We start from the raw sequence: 27,999 nt of genomic DNA, 5'->3' as shown, positions 1-27,999 counted from the left end.
TTGCAGTCCAGGGCTCCAGACCACTTGCAGAAATGGAGACATTAGCACTGTGTTAGTGTGAACAAGGACTGGTATTTCCAAGGCAAAAAAGAACCCGTGTCCTTTGGGAACTAGTGGCATTTGTGTAATTTGCTGATGATGGGAGCTTTCCCTAGGGAAGAGCAGGGTACGCCGTGTCCCAGGCTCTGTGTGAATGTGTGAGTCGGGGTGACACGGATAGTATTTAAAATACTTTCGGGCATCTGGCCTTCACCCATCAGAGGATGACCTAGGGGCTGAGTGACCGTGGTCTTGAGCACCATGCTTGCTCACAGGCAGAGGATGACCTAGTGTCTAGGACAGGTTGCTGACAAGTGTTGGTTTAGGTTTTGCAGTGTCTATGTTCATAATGTGAGCCCCCTTGCAGACTTGCAGGCCCCATAGTGTGGGGGAGAGCTTTTCTAGATGGTGCCCATGGTGCTGGGGGAGTGGACAGCGGGGAGGGGAAGCTTCTTCAGCTGTAACAGCTGTGGGCTGGGGCTTTGAATGCTGGGATTTCAACAAACCAAGAGTTGATGGTCGCATGTGACTTTGGGGGTGATGGAGTTTTTGGTAAACATGGGGTGTAAACTGAGTGAAACATTTGGCCCTGTAACTTACTACTTCATTGCCTTAGTATTTACTGAGAGTTGACTTGCTAGAGCCTGTGTGAGCTGCTGTGGGAGATACAGCAGTGAAATGAGAACTCTTTCTTCAAGGAGCTGATACTCCACTAAGGAATCCAAGGCCTGTACGTAAGTTGCTCTAATAACACAAGCTGTTTCTGTTGAACAGGTGCCAGATCCCAGGCGTTGTGACAAACACTTTATATGTAAGAGCTCATTCTTCCAGGCAGTCGTGCAGCTTATGTGTTCTGGTTGCTCCCATTTTAGGGATGAGGAATTTGAAAACTCAGAGAGGCTAAGTAACTTGGTAAAGATTACTCAGCCAGATGGTGTAGAAGTTCCTGGCCCATCTGATGTCCCACCTGTGGCCCTGCCAGGCGGCCTGTCTTCCTGGTAGAGACTACATGCTGTGAGCGTGGGCCGTAGGGTGGATGAGGTGTCGGACGCTGAGGAAGAGTTCTTGCTTTCAGCCACAGTGACTAGGGGGACGCACTGTGGAAGAGGCAGCATTTGAACTGACAGTTTGGGATATCACAAAGATGGCTGTCAGAGGGAAGAGAATCGGAAATGCACAAAGATGAAGAAACACAGAGCAGAACGGGGATTGACAAGGGATATATTTTGGCAGGACACAAGATAATAAAACTATTGTTAAAAAACTCACTAGTTCAGCTGTTTTTTGTTTGTTTGTTTGTTTTTAGCTAATTGGGAACTCATTTCCACAGTAGACACCTCAGACCTGTCAATTTAAGTAGACTTGTTTGCAAATGGAACAGTGTCCCAGAAAGTTGAGGGCCAGGCACACTTAAATGTGAATCTTGACACTGTTCCTTATTTGAAAAATCAGTCAAAAATTTTTTGAAAAAAGCAAAAACAAAAACAGAATTGTGTTTTTAAACTGTTTTGTTGAAATTAGAAACAGCTTCTGGAGGTGGTGGGGGATGGGTGAAATAGGTGAAGGGGATTAAGGGTCCATGTATCTTGGGCCCTAAGGAATGTAGAGAATTGTTGAATCCCTGTATTGCACACTTGGAACTAATAACACTGTATGTTAATTATACTGGAATTAAAACAATAAATAAAAAGTTAAAACAAAATTAAACGAACACATAGTTTGAGTTGTTATAAGGTAAACCTCTTCAATCCATCACCTGAATCAAATGCCAGAGCATCGCCGGCTGAGTAGTCTCTCATCATCCTTACCCCCAAAGGAAACACTATCCTGATGTTTACTAATCACTAGATAGAATAGTTTATTCTTGCCCATTTATTTAAATGTAAGTTTCTCTTCATGTACAAGTATTCCCATTCTTTGCTTTTCCTTGTAATTTATATGTTGAAGAACCTGGGGCATCTGACCCAAAGAGCTTTCTGTAGCGTGGGCTTTGTTGCTTGCACGCTAGTGGGTGGGGCTTAACCTGTTCTTCTGTGCCCCTCCCTCCTGCAAATGGGCAGCTAGATCCAGAAGCTTGATCGGTTCATCTCTGATCCTTCTGGCATATCCAGTGGTGGTCTTGTGTTCTTACCTCACGAGACAGGGAATGTCTGGCCTGTTTCTCTTTTTGTGATGTTAGAAATCGCTCATGCTCATTGCCTAGGTCAGTGGTTCTCAACCAAGGGCAATTTTGCCCCCACCCTTCCAAGGGACATTTGGCAGTTTGTGGTTATTACAGCCTGGGGGGAGGTTGCTACTGGCATCTTGTGAGTCGAGGCCGGAGATGCTACTAAGTCTCCTGCGTGCACAGCACAGCCCCAACATAAGGAATGTCCAGCCCCACATCTCCGTAGTGTCAAGGTTGAAAAATCCTGGGCTAGGGGTTGTAAAATAGTATTCCAGTTTTATCCCTTGTTTTTCATTTTGTTAGAATACTTTTATAAAGATATATGTTGCCTTATTATTTGGTCATCGAGCTGTGCAGTTCAAATAAGAAATAGAGTTTAAATGCTTGATTCTTTTTTTTTTTTAAGATTTTATTTATTTATTTGAGAGAGAGAGAATGAGAGAGAGAGAGCGAGCGAGCATGAGAGGCGGGAAGGTCAGAGGGGAGAAGCAGACTCCCCGCCGAGCAGGGAGTCCGATTCGGGACTTGATCCCAGGACTCCAGGATCATGACCTGAGCCAAAGACAGTTGCTTAACTGAGCCACCCAGGCGCCCATAAATGCTTGATTCTTTTACTTACCAGTTTTCAGGAAAATGAGTAGATTCTTATCCTCCACGGGGAGCCGTTTACTTTTTGAAAAAATTACTGTGAACACAGATTAAAAAGGGATTTAAACTGGATCTGTTAACTATGGATTTAAACCTACTTGAAGAATGTCAATCAGTTGCAATTACTATCACTCTTCAAGTTTGAACTGTCTCCTCTTTAGCCGGTGGGAGCCTCTCGAATCGGGTGCAGAGGCTTTTAACACCACCCTTGTAGTCTTGGTTTCCTGGCTCTCCCGTGGAAGGAGAGGTTCAAAGCTCATCTGTCCATTTCCTGCCACTGAGTTGGCATCCTTGGTTTCTTTGAGAAGTCCTGGTTTCTTTTCACTAAAAGGGTGAGTGATAATTTGGGACCACAGTCTGGACATCAGGGATGCTCATTATTCTGTGTTGGTCATTGTTTCTCCATCTTTTTTTGGGATCCACCTGTAAAATTGTCTGCTTTCCTTTTGTTCAAAACCAGTGCTTGAACTCAAGTTCAGGAAAACAGATTTAAAGTACCCTATATTATCTAGGTGCTAACATCTTGAAATTTTGCTCTTCTAGATGGAATCAGTGTGAGTGGCTTTCCACTGTGCAGTCCCTTCCGACAGGTCGTTAGGCCTCGAGTGGAGAGCAAGCCTGTGAACCCACCCGAAGGCAGCAAGCCGGGGGACCCGAGCCACGTGAAGGTGAGTCCGTCTGCTCGGCGGCTTGGTGTTCATGGTTTCCGCTACGCCTTCAGAGGCGAAGTGTTGGGTGTTTTTTGGAAGGGGAAGGACACATGTGTTAACAGAATCGTGTTCGTGGGGAGCTGGTGTTTCAGTATTTTCCATTCTGTGGAATGTTCTGGAAAGCAGTTACAGTGCAGCTTCTGTGGCTGTGTTGTTGCTAACGCTCTGTTCCATGAAATACTGGGAATTTGGGGGCTGAGTCAAGGAGTACAGTGATTAAGGTGGAAAATTTCCTACCTTTTCCCTGATCATTGAAAAGTGTATTTATTGCCTAATCATTCTCAGTTCAGGTATTCATCCCATAAACTTAAGCCTTTGGGAGCTCCTTCCACTAATTGGTTTCTAAGCCCTGAGGAAGACTGAATGAGTATATGACATCTGTGCAGAGGTTCCTTAGGGTTTCTGGTGGGGTAGAGACTGCTGTTTCCAAGGGCCCTAGGAGAGGCCTGAACTGGAGCTTGAAGCTTTGGGGACAACTTCAGTATTTGGGAAAGCTCTGCTTGCCCACACCCACCCAGGGACAGGCTGTAGTGAGAGGACCAGAGGTTCACAGCGACGGTGGGGGTACAAGCAGCAAGGTCACCAGGATGACTTGTCAAGTAAGCATGTGTTGAGGCCCAGCCTTGTGAGGTACATGCCAGCATGTCCGAGGGGCCGTGACTGGTGAGACCCATCAGGAGAGCTTGGCCATGCTGGTTGTGAGTCTGGCACAGCGAATCCGGAGCATGGATGCTATCTGAAGTGAGGTCAGGGCAGGAGGGAAACAAGCTGCTTTTCCTTGACTGAGGTCCTGTCCGTGGATGGCAGTTACGAGGAGGTAGGTTTTAGGGGAGAGTCTTGTCCATTGAGGGCCCTGCAGGGGAGTGGTGTAGCTGGGAGCTGTTGCAGCAGGCGTATTCACACTGTAGCTTGATTGCTGGGCGTCAGGGCTCCCCTGTGAGCCAACGGGACTGGGGTGTGGGATGATGCTTCCCACCAGAGGAGGGGAGGCACGGAGGCGTGCAAAAGGACTCAAGTGTGGAACCACAAAGCACCGCATTTGTGGCGAAGCTGGAGCACTGATGTCCTCGTGGGCCCTTGGGTGTGACATCCCCTGGAGCCTCCTGATAGCCAACCCTGGACAGGTAGCCGTTCTCCTGCCCAGGCCCCTCAGCACTCCGGCTTCCCTCTGCAGTTCAGCTCCGCTGCCATGTGGCCTTCCCCACGGGGCACTCTTGGAGTTGGAGGCCAAACTTCAAAATCCAGGAGGCCGTTATTCAGTCTCTTGGGTAATGGTGGCTGTGGCATCACGTGTGTTTTCTTGAATCGAGCGTTGCAAGGCTGAATGTGTTGTATTTCCTGGCTGATGATAAATGTATATAGATGTAGATGAGCGTAAGTGTCCTGAAATGTACTCACTGAAACATGGTTACCATCTGCTGAGGACATCCTGTGTGTCAGGCACGTGTAGAAATTGTCCTTCTACATTCTTTTTTTTTTTTTTTTTAAAGATTTTATTTATTTATTTGAGAGAGAGAGAATGAAAGACAGAGAGCATGAGAGGGAGGAGGGTCAGAGGGAGAAGCAGACTCCCCGCTGAGCAGGGAGCCCGATGCGGGACTCGATCCCGGACTCCAGAATCATGACCTGAGCCGAAGGCAGTCGCTCAACCAACTGAGCCACCCAGGTGCCCCTGTCCTTCTACATTCTTACGACAACTTTTTGAGTAGATGGTCTCCTCTAAAGAGAGGACCATGGCTCCCAGGTCATGTGACATAATCTGTCCGCCACTCCAGTCCCTCTCCATTGTACTGTGACACCGTCTTTCCCTGTACCCTCTCCTGAATTTTGCTTACGAACAGCCTCAATGTCTCTTTTTAAAAAATTGTAATTCCCGTGTAGTGAACATACAGTGTTATATTAGTTTCAGGTGCACAATACATCGATTCAGCAATTCTGTAATTACTCTGCTCATCATGACAAGTGTACTCTTCATCCCCATCACCTGTTTTCCCCACCCCCCCCCACCCCAGCCACCTGCGCTCTGGTAACTACCAGTGTGTTCTGTATGGCTAAGAGTCTGTTTCTTGGTTTGCCTCCCTTTCTTTTTTTCTTTTTCTTTTTTTCCTTTGCTCATTTGTTTCTTAAATTCCACATATGAGTGAAATCATAAGGTATTTCTTTTCCTGACTTCTTTCACTTAGCATCATACTCTCTAGCTCTGTCCATGTTGTTGCAGATGGCGAGATTTCATTCTTGTTTATGGCTGAGTAATATTCCATTGTGTATATATATATATATATATAATATATATATAATATATATATATTATATATATCACTTTTTCTTTATCCATTCATCTGTCGGACACTTGGGCTGCTTCCATCGTTCGGCTGTTGTAGATAACGCTGCAGTAAATATCAGGCTGCATGTATCCCTTTAAATTAGTGTTTTTGTAGCTTTTGGGTAAATACCCAGTGCGAGTTGCTGGGTCGTAGGGTTGCTCTAGTTTTAACTTTTTGAGGAACCTCCATACTGTTCTCCAGAGTGGCTGCACCAGCTTGCATTCCCACCAACAGTGCGTGAGGGTTCCCCTTTCTCGCCAACATCTTTGTTTCTTGTGTTGTTGATTTTAGCCATTCTGACAGGTGAGGTGATATCTCATGGCAGTTTTGATTCGCATTTTCCTGATGATGAGTGATTTTGAGCATCTTTTCAGGGTCTGTTGTCCATTTGGATGTCTTCTTTGGAGAAATGTCCGTTCATGTCTTCTACCCATTTTTAATTGCATTATGTATTTTGGGGGCTGTTGAATTATATAAGCTCTTTATATATTTTGGGTACCCCAATTCCCGCATCCATGCCCTTAGGATTTGGCCCCCACTGGACTTTGGCGTTCAGTTTCCGTGTCTCAGCACTTTGAAGTATACCCATCACCCACATGAAAGCTTCTGCCACTTTCGTCAGAGAGCCTGGGGGCCCTCCTCAACTAGTTTCTTACCAAGAAAACTGAAAGGAAAAGAACTAGCATTTGTGAAGTGTGTTCTGCAGGCCAGGAGCTCTGCTGGGTGCTAAACACTCACACGTACACCAGCTGGGCAAACACCCTACTAGGTAAGTAGGGAAACAGGTTTATGGAGGTTATGTCACTCGCCCAAGGTCATAGGGTTAGCAGGTGGGGGATTAAGGGTCTGAATCCATGTTCCTTCTACTAACCTTACCCTGGGGTTGGACCCTGAGTAGGACAGGCTCCTGTGTGTGGAGGACAGCACTGAGGTGACAGACACTTGACACTGGCGGGCGGGAAGGGGTGTGTGGGCATTCACAGGCACGCAGGAACAGCCCTCTCTCTTCGGAGGCCTCGTGGTGCTGGTAACCGATGAAGTGAGGCAGTTTTTCCTGGTTGTGGAGGTGAGTCTTCCGTGGTTCGGTTGTACTCCTGGGGAGTGGGCGGGAGTTGTGCTGTGGGGGCATCTGTCACCTGGGCTTCTTGGCTCTGCTGAGCTTGTTCCCCAGTTCTGCTCCCAGAGCAGGAATAACGTGACCTAATTGGAAATGTGCTAAACCTGTAAAATGATCACCAAAGAATGGTGTAGTCATGGAAACCAGTAATTCAGTGAAGGCAGCTTCTAGGGAGCCCCTCCAGAAGTGGGAGATGGTACCATGTGTTTCTTGAGATTTCCCAGAAAGGTTGCTTCCCCTGTTGCACCAGCTCTGACTGTGTCTATCCGTGTTGGTGACTGGTTTTCCGCGCACCGCCGCTCACCAACGTGAAGAATTTCTAGGGTTGAGACAAGAGGTGTGTGAAATGGCTGCATGTTAGAAGTAGTATTCCTGCCAGTCAGGCTACATATGGCCTCTCCTGACCCTCAATTTCCCATCTGTAAAATGGAGTACCCTTCCTTTGTAGGGTATTTGGGAGGTTTAATGTCAGAGCTTGGCAGGGGGAAAAAGCTGGACCAAATCAAGAAGTAATAACAAACAGACTTTATTCTTGTATATTAAAAGAAAAGATTTGATTGAGTCCTGCTGGTTAAAAGGGAGCAGCTGGGGATGGGTGGGGCCCGGGGGTCACTGACTGGAGTAAGTCGTTTGCAGTTACTCCTGCTTAGCCGGGCTTCCCCAGGGTTGGCGAGGCTAGTACCGCTGAGTTAGAGCCTGTGTGCACACAGTGTGTCAGCAGGACTGGAGTGGCCAGGACTCCACCGAAGCCCTCCCGAGGCACCAGGACCTGGGCTGGCCTGCGGTGTGCTGGCGGAGTGAGTGGGAGGCTTCTCCCCTGAGTGGGCCTGTGCTGAGTGTATCAGTGAGGGTCCCCACAGCCCTGCCTGTTGGGAGCGTCCAGCTTCAGCCTCCAGGGCTGGACTGCACAGCAAATGTGGGAGCTGGCTGAGCTCTGGCTGCTAACCACGGCCTGCCCTCCGCCGACAGCATGCTCCGCGCACACCCCGTGCCTGCAGAAGGCCTGCTGGAGAACTCGGGAGTCCTAACCAAAGCAAGTTTGCGAGAAGGGGCGGGAACGGGCCTGCTTCTGGGCTCTGTGCGTATCTGGCTCCTGGGAGCTTGTTGGTGCATGCCCGCCCTGGTCAACAACATCTTATCTTCAAAAATCTCAGAGAATAGGTGTGATGGCCGTAGCCGCCCTGGCGGCAGCTTCACCCCGGGGCTCCTCTGCCGGGAGCCAGGTATCGTGCTGGCTGCTTTCCTTGGAAGCTTGGGTTTGAGCTGGAAGCTTGGTGCTCACGCACCTTCCCTTCCTCTGTTCTCGCCGCTGTCCTGACACCCTGCACAACCCAGCCCCTGTCCCAGTCACCCACTCACAACACCCGAGCCTTGCTTTCCTGACCTGCCGTTTGGGGAGAAAATCTGTTCTCCCGCTCGGTTGTTAGTGAAGAGCCATTGAAGGACTATTTGGACGGCTTGGGTGGGAGCAAGAACAGTGGGAGTTGCCTGAGTTGGGGAGTGCAAGGGTGTGCTGAAGGCTCACCCTTCACTCACCCACTCACGCCTTCAAGGGTGTGCTAGGGCCTTCCTGGTCAGGGAGCAGCAGAGCCCCCCAGCCTGGACCCTGCCCGCCTCTCCCACACGGGCCGGTGTTCTGCCGCGTGGACTCGCCAGGCTTGGCCCCACCTCACGCTTCAACTTCGCACCCCCTCTTCCCCCCCGCCCCCCCACACGTGCTGCAGGCTGCCACCTCGTCCCAGGAGCCTCCGCAGGGACTCTGCTCCGTTGCCCTGGCCATGCGCTTGCTCTCCTGCTGCCTTCATGCTCTGTGGGATCCCGCCAGCATGTCAGTCCTGCCAGAGCCTTTCCTCCTGCTGCTGTCCCGTCTCCAGGCCTGCCAGAGCGCCCGGCACACAGCAAGTGTTCCAGAAGTAGTTGTGGAGTGAACTAACGCACAAACGTGTTCTGACAATTTGGGGCAAGGCACTTGCTGGACAAGAGGCTGAGTCGGAGGAGGCCAGCTGCAGTTCTTTTTCCCCGGCTTCCACGGGAGGCCACTCTGGAGTGGAAGTGAGCATGGGGAGCAGGGGAGGCTGTCCTCACGGAGCTTAGACAGTTGCACGTCCGGACCCCTGGTTCCCTGGGCCCAGGGCCTTGATGTCCTGGTGGCACATGGCCAGTGGTGATCTGCTGCTGCTCCCACCTCTGAGGTGTTTTTTTCATCTTTTGGTTCTGTGGCTCTGTTCGCTGGGGAACTGGGACTGTTGAAGAGGGCCACAAAACCTCAATCAATTTCAAAGGATTCTCATTTGGCAAAGTATATTCTCTGACAGTAATGAACTTGGAATCCAATAACTAAATCTTTGAGGATTTTTCAAATGTTTGGAAACAAAATGACACACTTACAATGAGCCCATGGGCCAAAGAAGAGAGAACAAAATAAAAATAGAAAGTATTTTGACACAAGTGAACATGAAAGCACAGTATAGTGTCTGGGCGCTGCTAACGCAGTGTTTGCTTGGGCGCGTGGCGTACTTGAGGCCTGCCTTGGAGGAGGAGGAGGGTCTCAAGTCGAGACCCCTGCTTCAACTTTAAGAAAGTAGGAAAAATGGAAATTAAACCTACCATAAACAAGGAAATAAAGATCAGAACACAAAGCAATGAAATCAGAAACGAAAACCCTAATAGAGACAAGGAAACCAAAAGCTTGTTTTTTGAGAAAAATGAACGAAATTTAGCAACTTGCAGCCAGCTCAATGGGAGAGAAAGACACGATAGAAGACAGGGGCAGAGGAGGTGGCATCGCTCCAGACTCTATAGAGAGGGAGAAGGTAGAGCGTTGTCGTGAGCAGCTCGATGCCCGTAAATCTAAACACTGACATGAAGTAGACCAAATCTTTGGAAGACCCAAGGCAACAGAGCTTACAGACAGGCTGTTCTCAGTCGCTGTTTCTGTGTCCATTATGGAAATACAGAAATAGAATTTTTTTTTTTTTAAAGATTTTATTTATTTTTTTGACAGAGAGAGACATAGCGAGAGCAGGAACACAAGCAGGGGGAGTGGGAGAGGGAGAAGCAGGCTTCCCGCAGAGCAGGGAGCCCGATGTGGGACTCGATCCCAGGATCCTGGGATCATGACCTGAGCCGAAGGCAGATGCTTAACGACTGAGCCACCCAGGTGCTCCAGAAACAGAATTTTTGGTGAAAACCCTCACCATAGAGCAAATCAGGCCTGGGTGGCTTCACTCCTGCATCTCACCAGACATTGAAGGAGGATGAATAGGAGTTTTACCTAAACTCTTCTTTCAGGGAGCTTGAAGGTGGGAATACTCCTGACCCATTCCGTGAGGTCCACACTGCCCTGAAGGCAAAGGCAGACAGAGTTGAAAACAGCAACGAAGACTCCTGAGCACCATTTTAAGTAACGTGTTAGCATATTGGATTCCACAATATGTAAAATACTGATGAGTAGGGTTTATCTGAGGAATGCGAGGTTGGTTTGACGTTAGAAAGCCGACAAATGTAGTTCTTTATATCAACAAACCAAGAAAGGAAAACTATGCGAGCATCTTACTGGAGAAGCAGCATCTGACAAGGTACAGTGTGGGCTCCTGATAAAACTCTCAGCAAACTAGAACTAGAAGGGCACTTCCTCAGCCCGATCCCATGCACGCTTTGCCTCCCGCTGTGCTTCCGGGTGACTGCTGAGGGGTGTTCCCCGATGGCAGCCACGCACCGCTCCTGGCTCCACAGCCGTGCCCGCTCACACTGCTCCTCGCTGGCGCTGGCTGTCCCCGTGGATTGGAGGTTCCTTCTCCATACCTTGGATTCTGGGCCTGTTCCCAATCCTCTCGTACGGCCACGCTTTGCTGTTAATGTGTCTGTCTAGCCTTCACCCAAGTAGAGCCCAGCCCTCCTTCCCTGTCCCCACCTGCTGCCTGCTCCCACCTCCATTGTCATTCTGTGCATATGTCCCCAAGTTCCTGGAACTAGAAGCTCCTCATGGCTGCGGGGTGTTCCCTGGCACCTGGCAGAGCGCTCAGCCTTCAGTAGATTGCTCTTGATCCACATGGTCTGGGTTATAGTTCAAATATTCCCTCTCCTTGGGAATTCTGTCTTCTATGAAGAGATTTGCATCGTATGGCAAAGCAAGACTGTAAAGTTAAATTCTTCTCCATCATAGTAACGTTTAACTCTGGGTTTCTTCAGAATCCCAACACATTCAGATGATAGCTTACATCATGTTAAATGTTTTGTATTGCTTCAGCTTTTATAATAAAGAACTATAAACTATATAAAGAAATGTGGGATGTTCATAAAGTTCTCATGCACTCTTATATTTTAGTAATTGTGTTTATAAATGGACCGATTGGAAGAATCTGCTTAAGAAACTTAGTCTTTTTTTTTTTTTAACTTGAATACATTTGCTACGTTATGCAAAGAGCATATTTTCTTTCTTTTTTTTTTTTTTTTAAGATTTTATTTATTTATCTGAGACAGAGAGAATGAGAAAGACAGAGAGCACATGAGAGGGGGGAAGGTCAGAGGGAGAAGCAGGCTCCCTGCCGAGCAGGGAGCCCGATGCGGGACTCGATCCAGGGACTCCAGGATCATGACCTGAGCCGAAGGCAGTCGCCCAACCAACTGAGCCACCCAGGCGCCCAAGAGCATATTTTCTTAAGCAGTGTTATAGGTGAGAGAAGGTTCCATGAGCCTTTTGGGGCCTGGGGGTAGCAGAATTAAGGTTCCCTTCATCTGGGAGGAGAAAGCATATTAGGCCATTGGTTCATGGTCACATACTCACTCAAGGACGTGGAGCGTGCTGGCCAGAGCATCTTGGGATGTGACGCCGGGGAGATTTAGCACTTGAAGCAGTATTTACAGATTACTTCTCTCATGCTCCCAACCTCACAGTATGCAAGTGGAAATCACTGCACAGCTCTGGAAGATTAAGTAACGTGCCCAACGGCAAGCAGTTACACAGTAGAAGTTAAAATTCAAAGCCCGATGTGTCTGAATCCAAAGCTTGGGCTATTTCTACAATATCGTCCTGCCTCTTCATATAATTTCTAAGTCTCCAAACTTATTAGGGAGCACAAAACATTCTCTATTGATTTAAGCCATATTTATAGAGCAGTGAGTATAAGCTTTTTGCCTGTCTGACCTTCCATTTCAATCTGTAAAATGTGGATAATAAGACTTCCTCCTGGGCTGTTGTAAGGAGGAAAGTGTCTGCTATTAGCCTTGGTAGATAAGAAAAGCTTAAAAAATGGCCAATCCAATTCAGTTCCAAATTATTCCTAATCTGTCCCAGTAATAGTTAGATGGAATTTCTTTCTACAAAGTGAAGCATAAAAGCTTCAAGGAATCCTTTAATCTGCTCAATTCCTCTAAAACTTAATAAGAAACTCAGCAGTAAGAGAAGTGGAAGAGTCTACTGCATGTGGAATTTTGAAACAAATGTCAAGGAGAGGTTGGAAGAATGTTCCTTGAGGTTCCGTAACACCTGTGGGACTTCTGTCTGCTGTGGTGATGCTGCTCTGAACGCCCGTAACTGTTTATCCGCCCTGTTCCCTGGACGACTGTTGCATGTCCAGTTCTGGATGGCGGAGGGTGTGTGTGTGTGTGTGCGTGCGTGTGCACGCGTGTGCACAGGATGAGGTCCTGGAGCTCACCTTCTGAGGGAAGGGACAAACAGCAAACGGACATGTCAGCTTATGAAGAGTGCTCCCTGGAAAGTGAAGGCGGTGATGGGCTGAGGACTGCTTGCTGGTTTGGGTAGAACCATCAGCAAGGGTGTTTCTGCAGAGGCCGTAGATGCTGTCAGAGAGAGTTAAATAGTCTGTGAGGGACGGTTTATTGTACTGAAGTTGGGATGTTGTTTGGAATACCAACATCAACTGCCAAAGCGTTTATTATATACAAGCCACTTCCCTCCGTAGATGGTTAGTCAAAGCTAAGTATGATCCCTTATTAATCTTTGCATTTTCAGCTCCTGATACAGGGACGGACACATGATATGCTCTCAGTAAATGTTGAATGAATGAGCAAGAAAGACAAAGAAATAGCTTCTAAAAAGTTGCTGTATTCTCTCAATTCCTTTTGCTATTAATTTTTTGCTACATTGGTGGGTAAACATGAGCACATATATGAATCACCCAGGGGCTTGTTAAAAGGGGCGCTGGCCCCCGGCCGCAGAGTTTGTAATTCAGTAGGTCCGGATGGGGGCTGGGAGCCTGCCTTTCTCACGAGGTCACAGGTGATGCTGCTGCTGGTGTGGGGACCATGCTTGGAGAACCACTGCCTTAAGGTATGGAATATTTGTTTTTTTTTTTTAATTGCCTTTTTTTTTTTTTCTCCAGTCTATAGGACTGGACCATAAGTATCACTAAGAATAGATCTGACCTTCCTCAAGTGACTCCTAGATTAGCTCGTGGTGAGCTCTCAGCGCGGTCTGAGGGACCTCAGTGACTGTTCTGTAGTACCTGGATTCCTGGGAAGGCGTTTTCATAAACATTTATGATAAAATCTGAACAGAAGCATACAATTAATAGATTTAATAATCTACACATTAAAATGCTTATTTTGGGGAAAGTTCAGAAACCCCCATTTAGGAAATCCATAAGCCTGCCTGATTCTAGTCCAGGCCTTTCCACAGGTTGAGATTCATGGTGGCACCGTTGGGAATTCTCAGAGCTGGTGGAAGGGCAGTCCTCTGTCCCAGGTCATAGGCGAGCAGGAGACAGCAGGATATGAGCATATGTTACTCATAAGGTGGTTGGGACGGAGTTCACTGACTTTTCAGGGGCTCAGCTCTCAGTGGTTATTTTAAAAGGTGCCTGGGGAAAAGCAAGGCAGGAACTTGGGCCTGGAACCCTAAGCTCAGGACCTTATCTGAGTGCGCAGACTCTGGGTGTGAGCAGGTCATCCTACTGTGGGATGTGTAGACAGCAAGTCAAGAGTAGTAGCTTTTCTCATCACCTAGTCTTGTGAGCCTCAAAACATACGAAATGCTGAGGAATAAATCTGACACAAGATGGGCGGGATCTGTGCCCTGAAACGGTAAGGAAGGGGAGGGAGGTCAGAAGAAGTGGGGAGCATGGAGAAAGGGGCCTGCAATTCAGAGGCTGCTTCTGGGCCCTATCGGCGCTTCTTTGTGACACAAATTGGTGTTGAGAGGGCGAGGGGAAGTCCCAAGTCTGGCTGTGAGGTTTGGCCTGAGGTGCGGGATATAGGAGGAATGGGCAGCAGGAGCCCATTCCAGAAAGAGCTTTCTGTCGGGATGGCCACGCACCAGGTGGGTCAGGGCTCCTGGGTGGACTCCTCTTACCCAGCAGTACTCTGTCCATCCGTTAGCCCTGTTCGCCCTGAGGTTTAAGATAGGCCATGTAGCGTACTCAGGGCTTAAAATCCCTGATCTCCAAATAGGCCATGATGTGGCAGTCTTAGAATTTAAGTTCTTAATCCTATGATTGCCTCTGGATCACAGCACTTAAACAGTATTCTATATTAATGAGATTTACATAACCTTTTTATAGATGCTGTTAGTGATGGATGTTTTTGATCTTTGTAGCTAGTGTAGTTTGGGGTTCATTTTCTTGCTGGGCTAAAAGTAAATGAACACATTGACTGTGGCCTTCAGGATGTGACTTCATGGATTGTGTGACAGAAGCCACTTCCTTTGAGCACTTGTGGTTATCGAGTAACTTCCCATTGTTTTTTTTTTTTTCTTTTTTTTAAGATTTTATTTATTTATTTAAGACAGAGAGAATGAGAGAGAGAGAGCACATGAGATGGGGGGAGCGTCAGAGGGAGAAGCAGACTCCCTGCCGAGCAGGGAGCCCAATGCGGGACTCGATCCAGGGACTCCAGGATCATGACCTGAGCCGAAGGCAGTCGCTTAACCAACTGAGCCACCCAGGCGCCCCTTCCCATTGTTTCTGATAGTCTTTCTATCTTCTGAATACCGGTGATACCTTGTTTAAGCCCTGGTAACACTAAGAATTTTCTAGTCCACGGAATTTTGGCATTGGTCATAGTAACAGACTTCACGAGTGCTACTTAACGCCGTCACTTCTGCATCTAGTGTGAGTGTTGGTACATGCTTTTCCTTTCCGCCATAGATGATTTTTGAATTTCTTTCATCAGCTCTTTCCATTAGGTTTGTTCACGCTCTTCTCCCAAACCCCTGGCATCTGGCTTAAATTCTCGGCATGTCGATGAAGACTTTCTCTGAGCTTTTCTGTGACTCTTCTGCCGATGAGCTCAGATCTTCACCACCCCCCCTTCCCCTTTCTCACCGGGTTGGACACTACCAGGCGCCTAACTTACCCCCAGGTGCATCTTCTCTCTCCTCCTTTGATAGAGGTGCGATAGGGGGCTTCTCCTGTTTCTTTCTGTTCTGGCCTCCCGTGTGATGCTTCCGTTGCTGCCAGAACCCGGTCAGCCAGGCAGTGTCCTGCAGATGCCCCCTCACCAGTGGCTCTTGGCCCAGCGTGCTCCTCCGCGGCCACTCACACCCACTGCTTCAGTCGAGCCTTCTTGCCTCCAGCTGCATTCCCTTGGTGTTTTTCAAATGGCCTCGTCTCTCTTCCATCAGCTCTTCCCCCAAGTACTGATTTTTTTTTTTAAATCTCTGTCTGTGAGAGAACTTAGTTTATCGAAGGAAGCCCCAAGTGACCATTGTCATTCTCAGTAGGCCCTCACGTAGGTGTAAGCGGTGAGCGCTGCTGCCATCCCCACTCACCAACACCGGGAGATCCGTGGAGCATGGGCACATTCAGACAGACAGACATTTCTTATCATTACAGAAACGGTGCCAGCAAAAAGTAATTCGATCATGCAGTTGAGACAAGCAGAAATAAAAGGAGTGAAGTTGCACTTCCCCACGGCCCAGAGAACCCCAGTGGGAACCCAGAGTGCGTATCCTCCTGGGTTGTTTTATTGTTCATGTGTGGATACGTGTGGATGTGTTTTCATGAACATGCATGGACAAATACTTGGGCATGTTCTTAGAAGCATGCATACATGAATACCTGTGCATGTTTGTTCCTAGATCAAAATTAGGTCACTGTATTTTATAACTTTGTTCAATTAATTCCATTCCATTTTATATTTCAGTAAATTTTCATTGCCTCTACTATGCAGGAAGTATTCAGATTTGCCTCATATGATCCCCAAGGCAATTTGAACAAGCTTCAAAGAGGGTACCTTTCTCCATTGCTCTTCTAAGGTGTTTGGAAATGCCAGAGAGCTGGTTCGGAACTGCTCCCGGCGCACACCACAACACGGACATGTCTCCACTCTTAACAGCCTGTACTGTTTCCAAAACAAACTCCAAATTTCCGTGACATTTTCACTTCTGAGCGATCCCCTGGGGAGAGGAGAACGCCGCCAGGGTTCAGGGTTCAGGGCCGCCTGTCTGCAGCACCCCCTCCAGTGCTCTCAGTCACCAGGGTGAGAATAGAATGCTCTCCCCCGGACGGTTGTGAAAATGAAAACAGGATTACGGAGAGAGCGGAGGTGGGCAAATGGAGGAGTTATTACTGGGATTACTCATTGTATCTGGTCCGTGTGTCACTTGTTTGTCTTAATCTAGCACTTTTTTTTTTTTAAATGCTTGTTGAAGAGACCAGGCCATTCGTGCTACCTTCTGGATTTGTCTACTTGCTGCCCCACAGCATTACTCAATTTCTGTATTCTGATTTCCTGGAAACTACCAATTGTATGTAAAGACTTAATGGATTCAGGTGAAACATTTCTGGCTAGGACACTTCATTGGTGAAGTTGGTACTTCAAATTGTATCACATCACAGATGCCCAGTATCTGGCTTTCAGCCATCAGTGAGGTTGAGATTGACCCCTGGAGTGGGCGATGGTGGTCTGAGCCCACCATGTTCTTCCTCTTGCCACTAGAGAATATTCTGCACGCTGGTACTTGAGCAGTAATATGGATGCATCAATCATACATCTAATGGTTTTAAAATCAGTTGATCATCCTTGCCTGATTTAATGTCATTAAGATTTTATGAAATGTTTTTCTATATTATGTCTCTACTCTGATCAAGTGGCCTTCTCCTGTAAAGTAGCACTTTTAGTTCAACTACAGGGCTGTTCAGTTACTCCGAAATACAGTGCCTACCAGGAACAAACAAGATGCTTCTGTTTTCCTTTTAATCTTTAATTTCATGTTAAGGAATTGTTTATAAATGTCTTCAAATGGTGAGAAATTAGTTTGTTTTTTTTTTTTTAATTTTATTTATTTAGAGAGTGTGAGTTGGTAGAGGAGCAGAGGGAGAGGGAGAATCTCAAGTAGACTCCGCGCTGAGCGTGGAGCCTGATGCGGGGCTTGATCTCACGACCCTGAGGTCATGACCTGAGCTGAAATCAAGAGTGGGACGCTTAACTGACTGAACCACCCAGGAACCCCTTATGGGGAATAATATCTTTATTTCCCTCTAAGGGTAGTTTTGAGAATGCAGTGATAAGAGAGAACTTTTAGTTTAAAGTCCTCTACCAAATGTAATTATTCTATTTGTCATGATTACAAATCTCATTGGTCTACAGAGAAGCCGTGCTCAGGAGCATGGACTTTGGTGTCCTGACTTACCAGCTGTGCCACCGTGGGTAGGTTATGTAAGCCCTCTGTGCCTCTGTCTCATCTGTGGAACCCTGGGGGTAACACTCATACCGGTCTCTTGGGATTGCTGAGAATTAAGAATTGATGTGGACCGTTGAGACAGCCCCTGGTGTGAGGGGAGTGCTCAGCATTATTCTTCTCACTCTGAGATTGAGTGGCACCCTGCTCACATACACCTGAAAACTCCTCCATTTGCCCACCTCCGCTCTCTCCGTAATCCTGTTTTCATTTTCACAACCGTCCGGGGGAGAGCATTCTATTCTCACCCTGGTGACTGAGAGCACTGGAGGGGGTGCTGCAGACAGGCGGCCCTGAACCCTGAACCCTGGCAGCGTTCTCCTCTCCCCAGGGGATCGCTCAGAAGTGAAAATGTCACGGAAATTTGGAGTTTGTTTTGGAAACAGTACAGGCTGTTAAGAGTGGAGACATGTCCGTGTTGTGGTGTGCGCCGGGAGCAGTTCTGAACCAGCTCTCTGGCATTTCCAAACACCTTAGAAGAGCAATGGAGAAAGGTACCCTCTTTGAAGCTTGTTCAAATTGCCTTTTCCCCCGGGGAACTATTAGCTGTGAAGGTTGTGGTAATTTGTTACACAGCAGCAGAAAATTAATGCAGCCGAGGAGTGTGCCGGATGCTTCACATCAAATGTGCTCTTGACAAGTGGCCAGCAGCGCGTAACCTCTGGCTCTCTCCATGAGGGATGAGGCTTAGCACAGACCCTTCCTAACAGTATGGCCGTCAGTGGCTCTATTGGGGTCCAGAGTCCTTCCCACAGAGCTGCAAGCTTCTGTGGTCTGTCCTCAGGGCCCTCCCACTGCACCGTGGTTCTGACTGTGTTGCGTTAGGTTAGTCGGGGGCACGCTGTCCCTCGCAGTGGCTCACAGTGCTGCTGGAGACACTGATCTGTACCTGCATGCTGGTGTCCTCCCCAGGCTGGGTCCTTGTCCCTTCCCTGCGCCTCGTCCCTGCTGCCATCCTTTCCCCGGTGTGGGGGTCCAATGTGATGTGTCGCCAGTGCCAAAAGTATGACTGTATTTTCACATTCAGTATCAGGACCTGTCATCTGCCAGAAGGTGTGAATGACAATGAGACCCGATGTGTGAAATTAGAGCTGTTCCGTAGCAGTGTACACAGAGGGCATTGAACAAGTGAGTGAAGCTCACTGCAGTGATGCTTTCCGGAAGAATAAAACAACATTTGTCAAGTAGCAACCGAGTGGTAAGAAACAAAGCAGCTGAAGCCTCCTTAGAAGAATCCAGGAGTTCTGTGTTCCGTCTAGCCAGACCACAGGACAGCAGTGTTTAGCCAGGAAATAGGAAACTTCCCTCAAGAAACGATCTATACCACACTGGGCTGTAATATTAATGAAAAAATTCGAAAGATACATGCTGAAACTGCATGAATGTGCAGCATTTCCATCGTAAACATGACCCTGCAGTCTCCAGTAGCCATCCATCCGTTTAGAGGGAGCAAACTGGCACTCAGCGGGCTGGAAGATGTAGCCTGCGGGTTTATGTGGGGCCCCGACGGTGCTCCCAGAGTATTTCGTGTTGGATGTTTATACTAGGTGTGTGCTTTCTAGGTCGTAGCCCTCCCTTCTCCCCGGTGCTCACCTCCTGCCTGCTTATGCCTTCTTCCTGGCCTCTGGAGGTACGAGAACTTGAGATCCTTTCTGCAGCATCCTAACAGTGGTGCCCAGAGAGGCCATTGGGATGCAAGGTTTTATAGTTTCATCTCCTTTTTAAAAGGCACCTTTTTATTTCAGAAGGGATTGAAAGTTGCAGAAAAGCTACAAAAATAAGTGTGCGTTCCTGTGTATCTCTTACCAGTTTCCGCTGCTGTTCACATCTGGCTCGGCCACAGCAAGATCCCAGCATCACTGCATTGCTGTGAACAAACTCTGTTCCTAATTCGGCTTTCACTAGTTTATCCCCCGCTGTCCTCTCTCTGTTTCAGGGTCGCATGCAGGATAGGATAGCAGATGAAGTTCAGTCCTCAGGTCTCCTCTGGTTTGTGACAATTTCTCAGTCGTTTGTCCGTGACCTTGAGGGTTTTGAGGAGTAGCAATCAGATATTTTATCGACTGTTCCTGGATTCGGGTTTCTCTGCTGCTTTTCTTAAAACAAGAAAGAGGTGACGTGCCCTTCTTGTCACATGTATCACTGATGGCGTTGACCTTCATCACCTGGCTGGAGTAATGTTTGCCAGAAGAGAGTTTCCATACTGGATTCTCTGGGAGCAAGTCGCTATGTGTGCAGCCCTGGCTCTAGGGGTGGGGAAGGGAGAGTGGGAGACAGGCTCCACTTCTGTTGGCAGGGAGCTATGGAAAGTTTCTGGAATTCTGTAAGAATTTGCCCTGGCATGGCATTGCTTCTAAGCCCCCTCAGAGCTGGGAAGTACTTGTGTGTGTACTAATCTGTGTATCTACACATAATTCCCCATGGATTTATCCATCTGCTTAGGGTCACACCCTTGAGCTTAAACATGAGCTCACACGGATGTCTGACTTGATCCAGGCCCGCTGGGTTTGTTGCAGTGCCCGCTCTTCACTCGCTTACCTGTAATACTGCTCGCCAACAGAGAGCAGCCTGCCCCGCCATCCGTTTCCTGCTTGTTCCCCACCCCAGTCTGCGGGTCACGCGGTTTCTGAGCTGTGTTTGATGGGTCCCCACGAGAAACATTACCAAGTAGAGCAGAGAGTTTCTGTGCATTTCCTTCCATCCTTACCACCCCCGCCCCCACCCAGTTTCCAGTCAGACCTTGTCTTCCGAAGTTACTGTCTCATCTTTTTGAATATTTTTGTATATATTTTGAAGTGTACATGTGTATATTTTAAATGCATGTTGGGGTGCATTCTGAAGTTTAATTGAGGCATGTAACAAACTTAAGATTTATGGATGTGGGCAGCAGTGCAGATGATGCAAAATATTACCTTTGACTTTGGGGTGAATTCTATTTATTTGTATGGCTTTGCCTTCTTAATTGATTGCTTGGAGCAGACATTTATTGGAAGCGGCATGACAGGGTGGGTATAATAAGGGTTCCGGGGGTTAGAGTGCCCTGGATTGAAATTCCAGCTTGGCCATCCACTGTGTGACACCAGGCGAGTTACCCAAAGGTCCAGGTGAAACAAATTGCTCGGAAGTTAATAGGCATCTCACAGGATTGTTGGGTAGATTGGAATGTGTATCTGGAATACTCTGCATTCTTGCTACTCAAAGTATGCTCCACCAACCAACAGCATCCGTGTCCCCTGGGAGCCAGCTGGACCTAAAGACCATCTGGCCCCAACCCCAGGTGTCCTGAGTTTGGAATCTACATTTTACCAGTATCCCTGGGGGACTTGAATGCTTGGAGAACCCTCTCTGTACTGAGCTCTGAGAAGCTGTGATCAACACCAGCTCAGGGTCTCTGGCTTCGGCAGTGCTGGCCTCGCCTCCAGGAAGCCCGCGAGCACCCCCTGGCCCCGGGCTTTCAGATGCAGCGTTTAGCCCGCTGTGCCTTCTGTCCTCATTGTCACATCCTCCGTTTCTAGCGGTTTCTGGCGCATCAAATGTGCTCAATAAACATTTGCTGAGTATGAGAATGTTCTTGGTTCTCTGCCAACTTCTGAGAACACCAGAGGAGAGAAATGGTCCCTGCCATTCAGGAGCTGTCGCCCGGTGGAAGGTGGTGCCACAGGGTCAGGTGCTCGATGCTGCAGATGCCCTGAGGAGGGTGGCGAGCCGCCTTCCCTGTAGGGGGCTGGCTTCCGTGCAGTCTTGGAGGCCAGCCAGCCAACAGACTCGACCTTCTCCCCTCGCCGCATAGGCATCCCAAGGAAAACTGCTGTTCTCTGTTTCTTGAACATCGATCTTGGGTACGCTGGGGGAACCGGCCAGTTCATCTCACGTGTCCAGAAAGCTTCAGGGAAGGACTCTCCTGAGCCCTGATGTCACCTGCCCTCCTTGTCTTCAGCCTGTGCTGCTGCCCCCATGACAAATACTGATTTTCTTTTTCTTCTGTGTTCTTTTTTGTTCCGTTCTCTTGAATAGATACAGCTGTTTTAAAAAGCAACACAAAAAAAAAAAAAGAAGAAGAAGAAGAAGGTAGCGGGAGGGGAAGAATGAAGGGGGGGAATCGGAGGGGGAGACGAACCATGAGAGACAATGGAATCTGAAAAACAAACTGAGTGTCCTAGAGGGGAGGGGGGTGGAGGGATGGGTTAGCCTGGTGATGGGTATTAAGGAGGGCACGTTCTGCATGGAGCACTGGGTGTTATGCACAGACAATGAATCATGGAACACTTCATCTAAAACTAATGATGTAATGTATGGGGATTAACATAAGAATAAAAATAAATAAATAAATAAAAAGCAACATGAAACTCATAAAATGAAATCTCCCTGAGGGTTGGGTTGTGGCCTGAATGTCTTCCTGATCTGTCTGGTAAGGAGAGAGGAAATTCAAGCCCACATCACTGTTTCCTTGGGAGGGTCCTTGATACCAGGGTGGCTGACGGCCACATGCAGCATGAAGGGGAAAACCCACCCTTGGCTCCAGCCCAAGTTCTGTTCCCTGATTCCTTTGTCCTTGGGGCCGTCACTGTGCCACTCTGGGCCTCTCCTTTCTCATCTGCAAAATGGGAGAGTGATGCCTGCTCTACGGCTTCCTTCATGGGCCTTTGGAGAGACTGCTGTGGTAGCCCAGGGCTAGGAGGCTGCATTACCCCTGGGAGTAGAATTTGTGGCTCCAGGTAAGCAGTGGAGGCAGGACTAGACTCCGTGTTTTCCTTTTGCAAAATGACAAAACCAACTAGTTTCCATGTATCCGGAGCCAGCTTTGTTTCTGTGCTGGTGCCTTTGCATACGTTATCAGTCATCCTCAGAGAAGCCCTGAGATCTCGCTAAGTGTGTGGTGCAAAGAATGCAAAGATTCTTTCTGCTCTTACGGAGCTTTGTGGAAAAGTTGCATCTTTTTTTCTGGCTCAAATCTGAACTTCTTAAACTTGGCAGTAATCTGAAAAATAGTTCTGTCCTAGATGGTTTAAGCTCCACTTTGCAGACTTATATTTAACTGACTCAGGTAGGCTTTGCGATGTCTACAGCACGAAGCTGTGCCCTATCCTGAGGGTAGGTCACTCCTTTGGGGTTAAATTTGTATTAATAATTTTTAAGCTGAGATCTGCAAGAATCAGTACCTTAGCTCTAAGGGTGTAATTTTAAATCTCTTGGAGGAGGTGGGGGAATAACCAATATCTCCATTAGAAAGCCACTTTGGAACACATTTTCACACTTCAGATTGTTGAGCCAGGGATTTGAAATGTTTTTACTTGGAAACTTTTCTCCAAGCAACTCAAGAATAGAGGTCTATGTTGCAGAGGTGTTTGAGACCCATCTTTCCCCAGCAGGGTATTGGGTTTACCTCTGCCTGATTTAAACAGCCATTCTGTGGAACTTCGGGAAAAATACCTAATAAATAGTGACGACTAGTTGTTATTAGTGAACTGGTTAGTAATGACCACCTATGTGACAAGCACAGTGCACGTTATTTCTGGTACTTAAAGCAAACCTCCTTGCCGTAGGTTTTCTAGGTTCTGACGCTGAGCTTCACATCATGTTGCTTTAACTTCCTGGAACAGCTTCCTGGGGCTTGGCAATTAACTCGGCCTGCTGGCCTTCATTGCTTGGATCTGGTTTGCAAATTATAGCCCATTCAAGGAGCCTGGGTTGAAGGCTGGCATTGCAAATGAACACAGTTGATTTAGATTTTTTGGATTAACCACAGCTCCAAGGTGCCAGCATTTTTAGAGAAGAGAAGGGATTTTGTATTTCTCTGATCTCATGAATCCTTGTGTCAGTCCTGAGTGTTTGACACTCAGCTCCCTGCAGGGAGGTCATGCCCAGCAAGGAAGCAGTGTCTTCATGTCAAGTAGGTGGGAGCGCAGGAGAGGAGGTTCAAACTCAGGGTTCCTTGCTCTCAGCCTGTGGCCTTTCCACGTCTGCCTCTTCCTGGGCAGCGTGGTATCACTGAAGGGAATATGGGACTAAGTTTTTGCTCGAATGGTAGCCCTGGATTCACATTTAGGGGTCTGCTACTGTCTGTCACCCATGGGCAAGTTACTGAGCTTCTGTGAGCCTCAATTTCTTCATTTGTAAAACAGAAACAGGACCTCAGAATTTAAAAAAAATTTATTTAAGTTTAATTACTTAACCTAGAGTATATTATTAGTTTCAGAGGTAGAGGACCTCGGAATTTTTATGAGAACAGAGAAAATGTCCAGGAAAGCATCTAGCATGCAGGCCCTCCAGAAGGTACTCTCCCTCCACTCCTAGTGGCCAAAGTGATGGATGTAGTAGTGCGTCGGATGGGGCAGGGGCTGAGAACTTTAGAGGTCCCCCCAATTCTCTACCAGCTCATTTGGCCTCTTGAGGAGACTTCTGCTTCTGCTTATTTGAGAACAGGGTTTGTGGGGGGCATGACTCTGGTACTCGAGAAGCCAGGTGTTGGAGAGCCCCTCACCTGTGGAATGGCACCCTGTTCGGCTGCGGGGGGTCCCCCTGCAGTGCTCTGAACGTACGGCTTGACCTTCGGTTAATCTGTGTTCTTACACGTTTGACCTTCTTCCTTTGGTAAAGTCTGGGCAACAGAACCGAGAGAGTTCTTCAGTTGGCTGAGGTTTTTTTTTTTTTTCCTTTTGTTTTTGATAAATCTCCTTCTCAGGAAAATAGCAAATTTCTGGTTAGCAACAGAGACGGGAGGCCAGTAGTCTTGTCTTCTGTCGGGCTTTTTGTTGCTTCCCTCTGAGACGTGCCCTTGTGGAGGAGGGTGAGCACCGCTTCCTGACAGGGATCTGGTTCGCTAGTGGCTCTGCTTCTTTCTGTTTGGGCAGCAGGGCCCGTCCCTGAACCAGTTAATACCTGTTTGGGAGTCCAGTTGGGCCATCATCCCAGTGCTTAGCTGTTCCCTGTGGGGTTTGGTAAAGCGTTCTCCTCTGGTTTCTCACCAGAGCTGGTAGAGCAAGCCAAGGTTATTAGCTCTGATTTCTCTGGCTTCTCAGTTCAATTCCAGTCTTCACAGAAGTGTTTGTGCTTCAGAACCGACTGTCCAGTGTGGTGATTGCATGACAGATGAGGGCGGTGCGGGGGCGGGCATCTGCCTTCCAGAGCCTGGCCGCCCTTCCAGCCTGGAGCATGGGAAGGATGAGGAGGGGGAGTTGTGTGCTGAGAGGGGAACCGGAGGGCTTCTGCCAGGGGCTGCAAATGCACAACAAAAGATTTTGGAGTTTGTGTTTTATTTTTTTAATTTTAATTTAAATTTATTATTTTTAAAGATTTTATTATTTATTTGACAGAGAGAGACACAGAGAGAGAGGGAACACAAGCAGGGGGAGGGGGAGAGAGAGAAGCAGGCTTCCTGTGGAGCAGGGAGCCTGATGTGGGGCTCGATCTCAGGACCTTGGGATCATGACCTGAGCCGAAGGCAGACGCTTAATGACTGAGCCACCCAGGCGCCCCAGGAGTTTGTGCTTTTATTTGTGCATATTATTCTTTCTTATCACAAAAGTAATGAATGCTGCTTGTAAGAAGAATCTGGACAGTTAAGAAAAGGAGAACAGCAAAATATTCCCTGTAATCTTGCTACCCAGAACTGAGTGCTTTGATCATTTTGGTGTATTTCCTCCTGCTTTTTCTCTGCACGTCTTTTCATATAGATGAGATCATACCTTACGGGTGATTTAGTCCTCTGGCCGTCCACTAAAACTCTATCCTAAGCCCCTCCACGCCGCATGAATGACCCTTTGCAAGCATATGTAAAGTCTGCCCATTAGAACTATACTCGGATTCCTTGTCTGATGTTTTTCACAATAACACTTGGATGACAGGTGCTAACCTTACGAAATGGTGAGCCTGCGGGACATTGTGAGCAGGCAGTTACGTGTCCGGTCCTTCATCTGTCACTCCTGTGGCCGCGTGGCAGTGACGCTGGTGGAGCAGGTATTGGGGGTAGCAGGAAAATGTGATTCATCCCAGCTTTCTTTCAGCAAATGTGCCAGGCACATGTCAGGCCGTATGGGAGGCTGTTGGGAAGGCTGAGGCACAGAGGATAACCTGCCTACGGCAGGTTAAGGGAGAGTGGTGAGAAGGGGATTGGTGTGAGAAGTGTTTGGTTGAAAAGCAGTATTTTGTATGGGGGTGGGGGAGGGGGCAGTTCCAGAAGCAGGTAGAGTGTTACTGGGGACAGGGATAATGGGAGCGGCAAAGGGCCTTTGGGACATTAGCTACAGGGCTGCCTGTCGGACACCCAGGTGGATGTGTTCTCTTGAGGAAATTTCAGCTGGAATTTTGGAGGGAGGTTGAGGCTGCTTCTACCAGCCAGGGGTCTTGGCTGGGGATAATGGCTGAATTGTGTGATTCCTCAGAATGAATAGAGAAGTAAAGAAGAGCAAATGGGGCTCCCTGGGGAGTGTCCCCATTTAAGGGGCAGTCAGAAAGATGGAGACTCGAGGGAAGGGGTAGCACTCTTCCTGGATTACAAGAGGTGAAGGGCATCACTGGCAGGGAGGCTGCAAGTGCAGGGCAGAGGGGGTCAAGGGGGCCAGGTTCATTAGCAGCCACCCATCACTGGTCTGGAGTGCTGTGCCTTCGGGGACCAATGGGGCTCGGGCTGGGCTGGAATTCTTGCAGGAGCAGGGATCCCGTTAGAGGTATAGATAGGAGAATGCATTTAAAAGACTGTGTGATACGGGCAAGATGGCGGAGGAGTAGGAGACCTGGATTTCGTCTCCTCTCAGGAAATCAGCTGGATAGGGATCAAACCATTCTGAACACCTACAAACTCAACAGGAGATCGAAGAAAAGAAGAGCAACAACTCTCTCATCAGAAAAGCGACCACTTTCTGGAAGGTAGGACGTGCGGAGAAGTGAATCCGAGGCGATATTTGGGAGGATAGACGGTGGGGGAGGAGGCCTCCGTAGGCCACTTCTGGCAAGTGATAGAGCCGCGGAGCACAGAATCGGAACTTTTAAAAGTCTGCTCCACCGAGGGACGTCACTCTGGTGGCTAAGCGGGGGGTGGAACCCTCCGGGACAGTGTGGTCTCAGGACCCACGGGTCACAGAAAGTCCGGGGGTGCCTGAGTGTGGCAGAGCTCCCAGGTATCGGAGCAGGGAAGCCGGCTGCAGAGGCGGAGCCCAGGCGCGGGCTCTCAGCTCGGGGTGGCCATAAACCGTGATCCGCGGCACAGTCGGGCCCCTGCTCCTCCAGCAGGGACCCAACAAGCGGCAGATCCGGGGAGACTCACCTTCCTCCCCCGGGAGGAGCCGCGCGGGAGTGCACCGCAGGGATCTGCTGGGTTTGGAGACTCCACCCGGGGTCGGGTGCCAGAGATAGAAACGCGCGGTCACAGGCCGGGTGAGCACGGAGTGCGGCTGGAGACCGGGGAGACGGGAGTGACTGACGGCTTGTCTCTGGGGGCTCACTGAGGAGCAGGGCCCCGAGTTCTCGGCTCCTCCAGGGCAGAGATTGGGAGGCCGCCATCTTCACTCTCCGCCTCCAAAGCTGTACGGAAAGCTCGCAGGGAACAAAAGCCGCGGAGAGCAAACCCGAGCAGATTACTTAGCCTGGACCAGCAAGGGCGGGGCAGTTCCGCCTCCGGCAGAGACATTTGGAAACCACCGCAACAGGCCCCTCCCCAGAAGATCAGCGAGAACAGCCAGCCAAGACCAAGTTTACCGATCAATGAGAACGGCAGAACTCCAGCTCTAGGGGACTACTGCACATAGAATTCATGGCTTTTTTACCATGATTCTTTAGTCTTTCAAAGTTAATTTTTTTTAACTGTGTTTTTTTCTTTTTGAATTTTTCTTTTTCCCTTTTTCAACCAACATCTTATCAATCCCTTTTTTTTTAAAAAAAAAAAATTTTTATTTTTCATTTTTAGAGTCATATTCTATCCCTTCATAGTAGTTACCCGTATTTTTGGCTTATATATATAAGTTGTTCTCTCTTTAAAATTTTGAGATAGTTTCTTCTAACAGATTAAAATATACCCTAAATCTCTAGTATATGGTGTTTTCTATTCCCCTGCCTGATCACATCCTCTCCCTTTTTTTTTTCTTTTTTTAAATCCTCTTCTTTCTTTTTTCAAACAACTTCTTATCAATTCCTTTTATAAAATTTTTTATAATTTCCATCTTTACAGTCATATTCCATCCCTTCATCATATCAACCCTTATTTTTGTACATATATAAGTTTTTCTTTCTTTAAAATTTTGGGAGGCACTTTCTTCTAAAAGACCAAAATACACCCCAAATCTAGTGTGTGGCACTGATCTATATACCAGCCTGATCATATTTGGTCACATTCTGGTTTTGTTGTTGTTGTTGTTGTTGTT

The 27,999-nt window shown here is 48.1% G+C and overlaps 1 protein-coding gene and 1 pseudogene across 2 annotated transcripts in view; both read left to right on the top strand.

Moving 5' to 3' along the window:
* TRAPPC9 (trafficking protein particle complex subunit 9) overlaps nucleotides 1–27,999 on the top strand; it is a 572,354-nt gene that overhangs the window by 166,509 nt on the left and 377,846 nt on the right. For both annotated transcript variants that reach the window (XM_021688817.2, XM_044914681.1), the window contains one exon: nucleotides 3,398–3,522. In XM_021688817.2, coding sequence (XP_021544492.1) covers nucleotides 3,398–3,522 — 125 coding nt within the window. The remainder of the gene's footprint in view (nucleotides 1–3,397; nucleotides 3,523–27,999) is intronic.
* Nucleotides 25,505–27,999, top strand: part of LOC110578748 — a 51,590-nt pseudogene continuing 49,095 nt past the window's right edge.

The sequence above is a fragment of the Neomonachus schauinslandi genome, chromosome 4 (assembly GCF_002201575.2).
Source record: "Neomonachus schauinslandi chromosome 4, ASM220157v2, whole genome shotgun sequence".
Lineage (NCBI taxonomy): Eukaryota > Metazoa > Chordata > Mammalia > Carnivora > Phocidae > Neomonachus > Neomonachus schauinslandi.
Note: the sequence above shows the minus strand (reverse complement) of the source record. Positions and strands in the feature narration are given on the sequence as shown.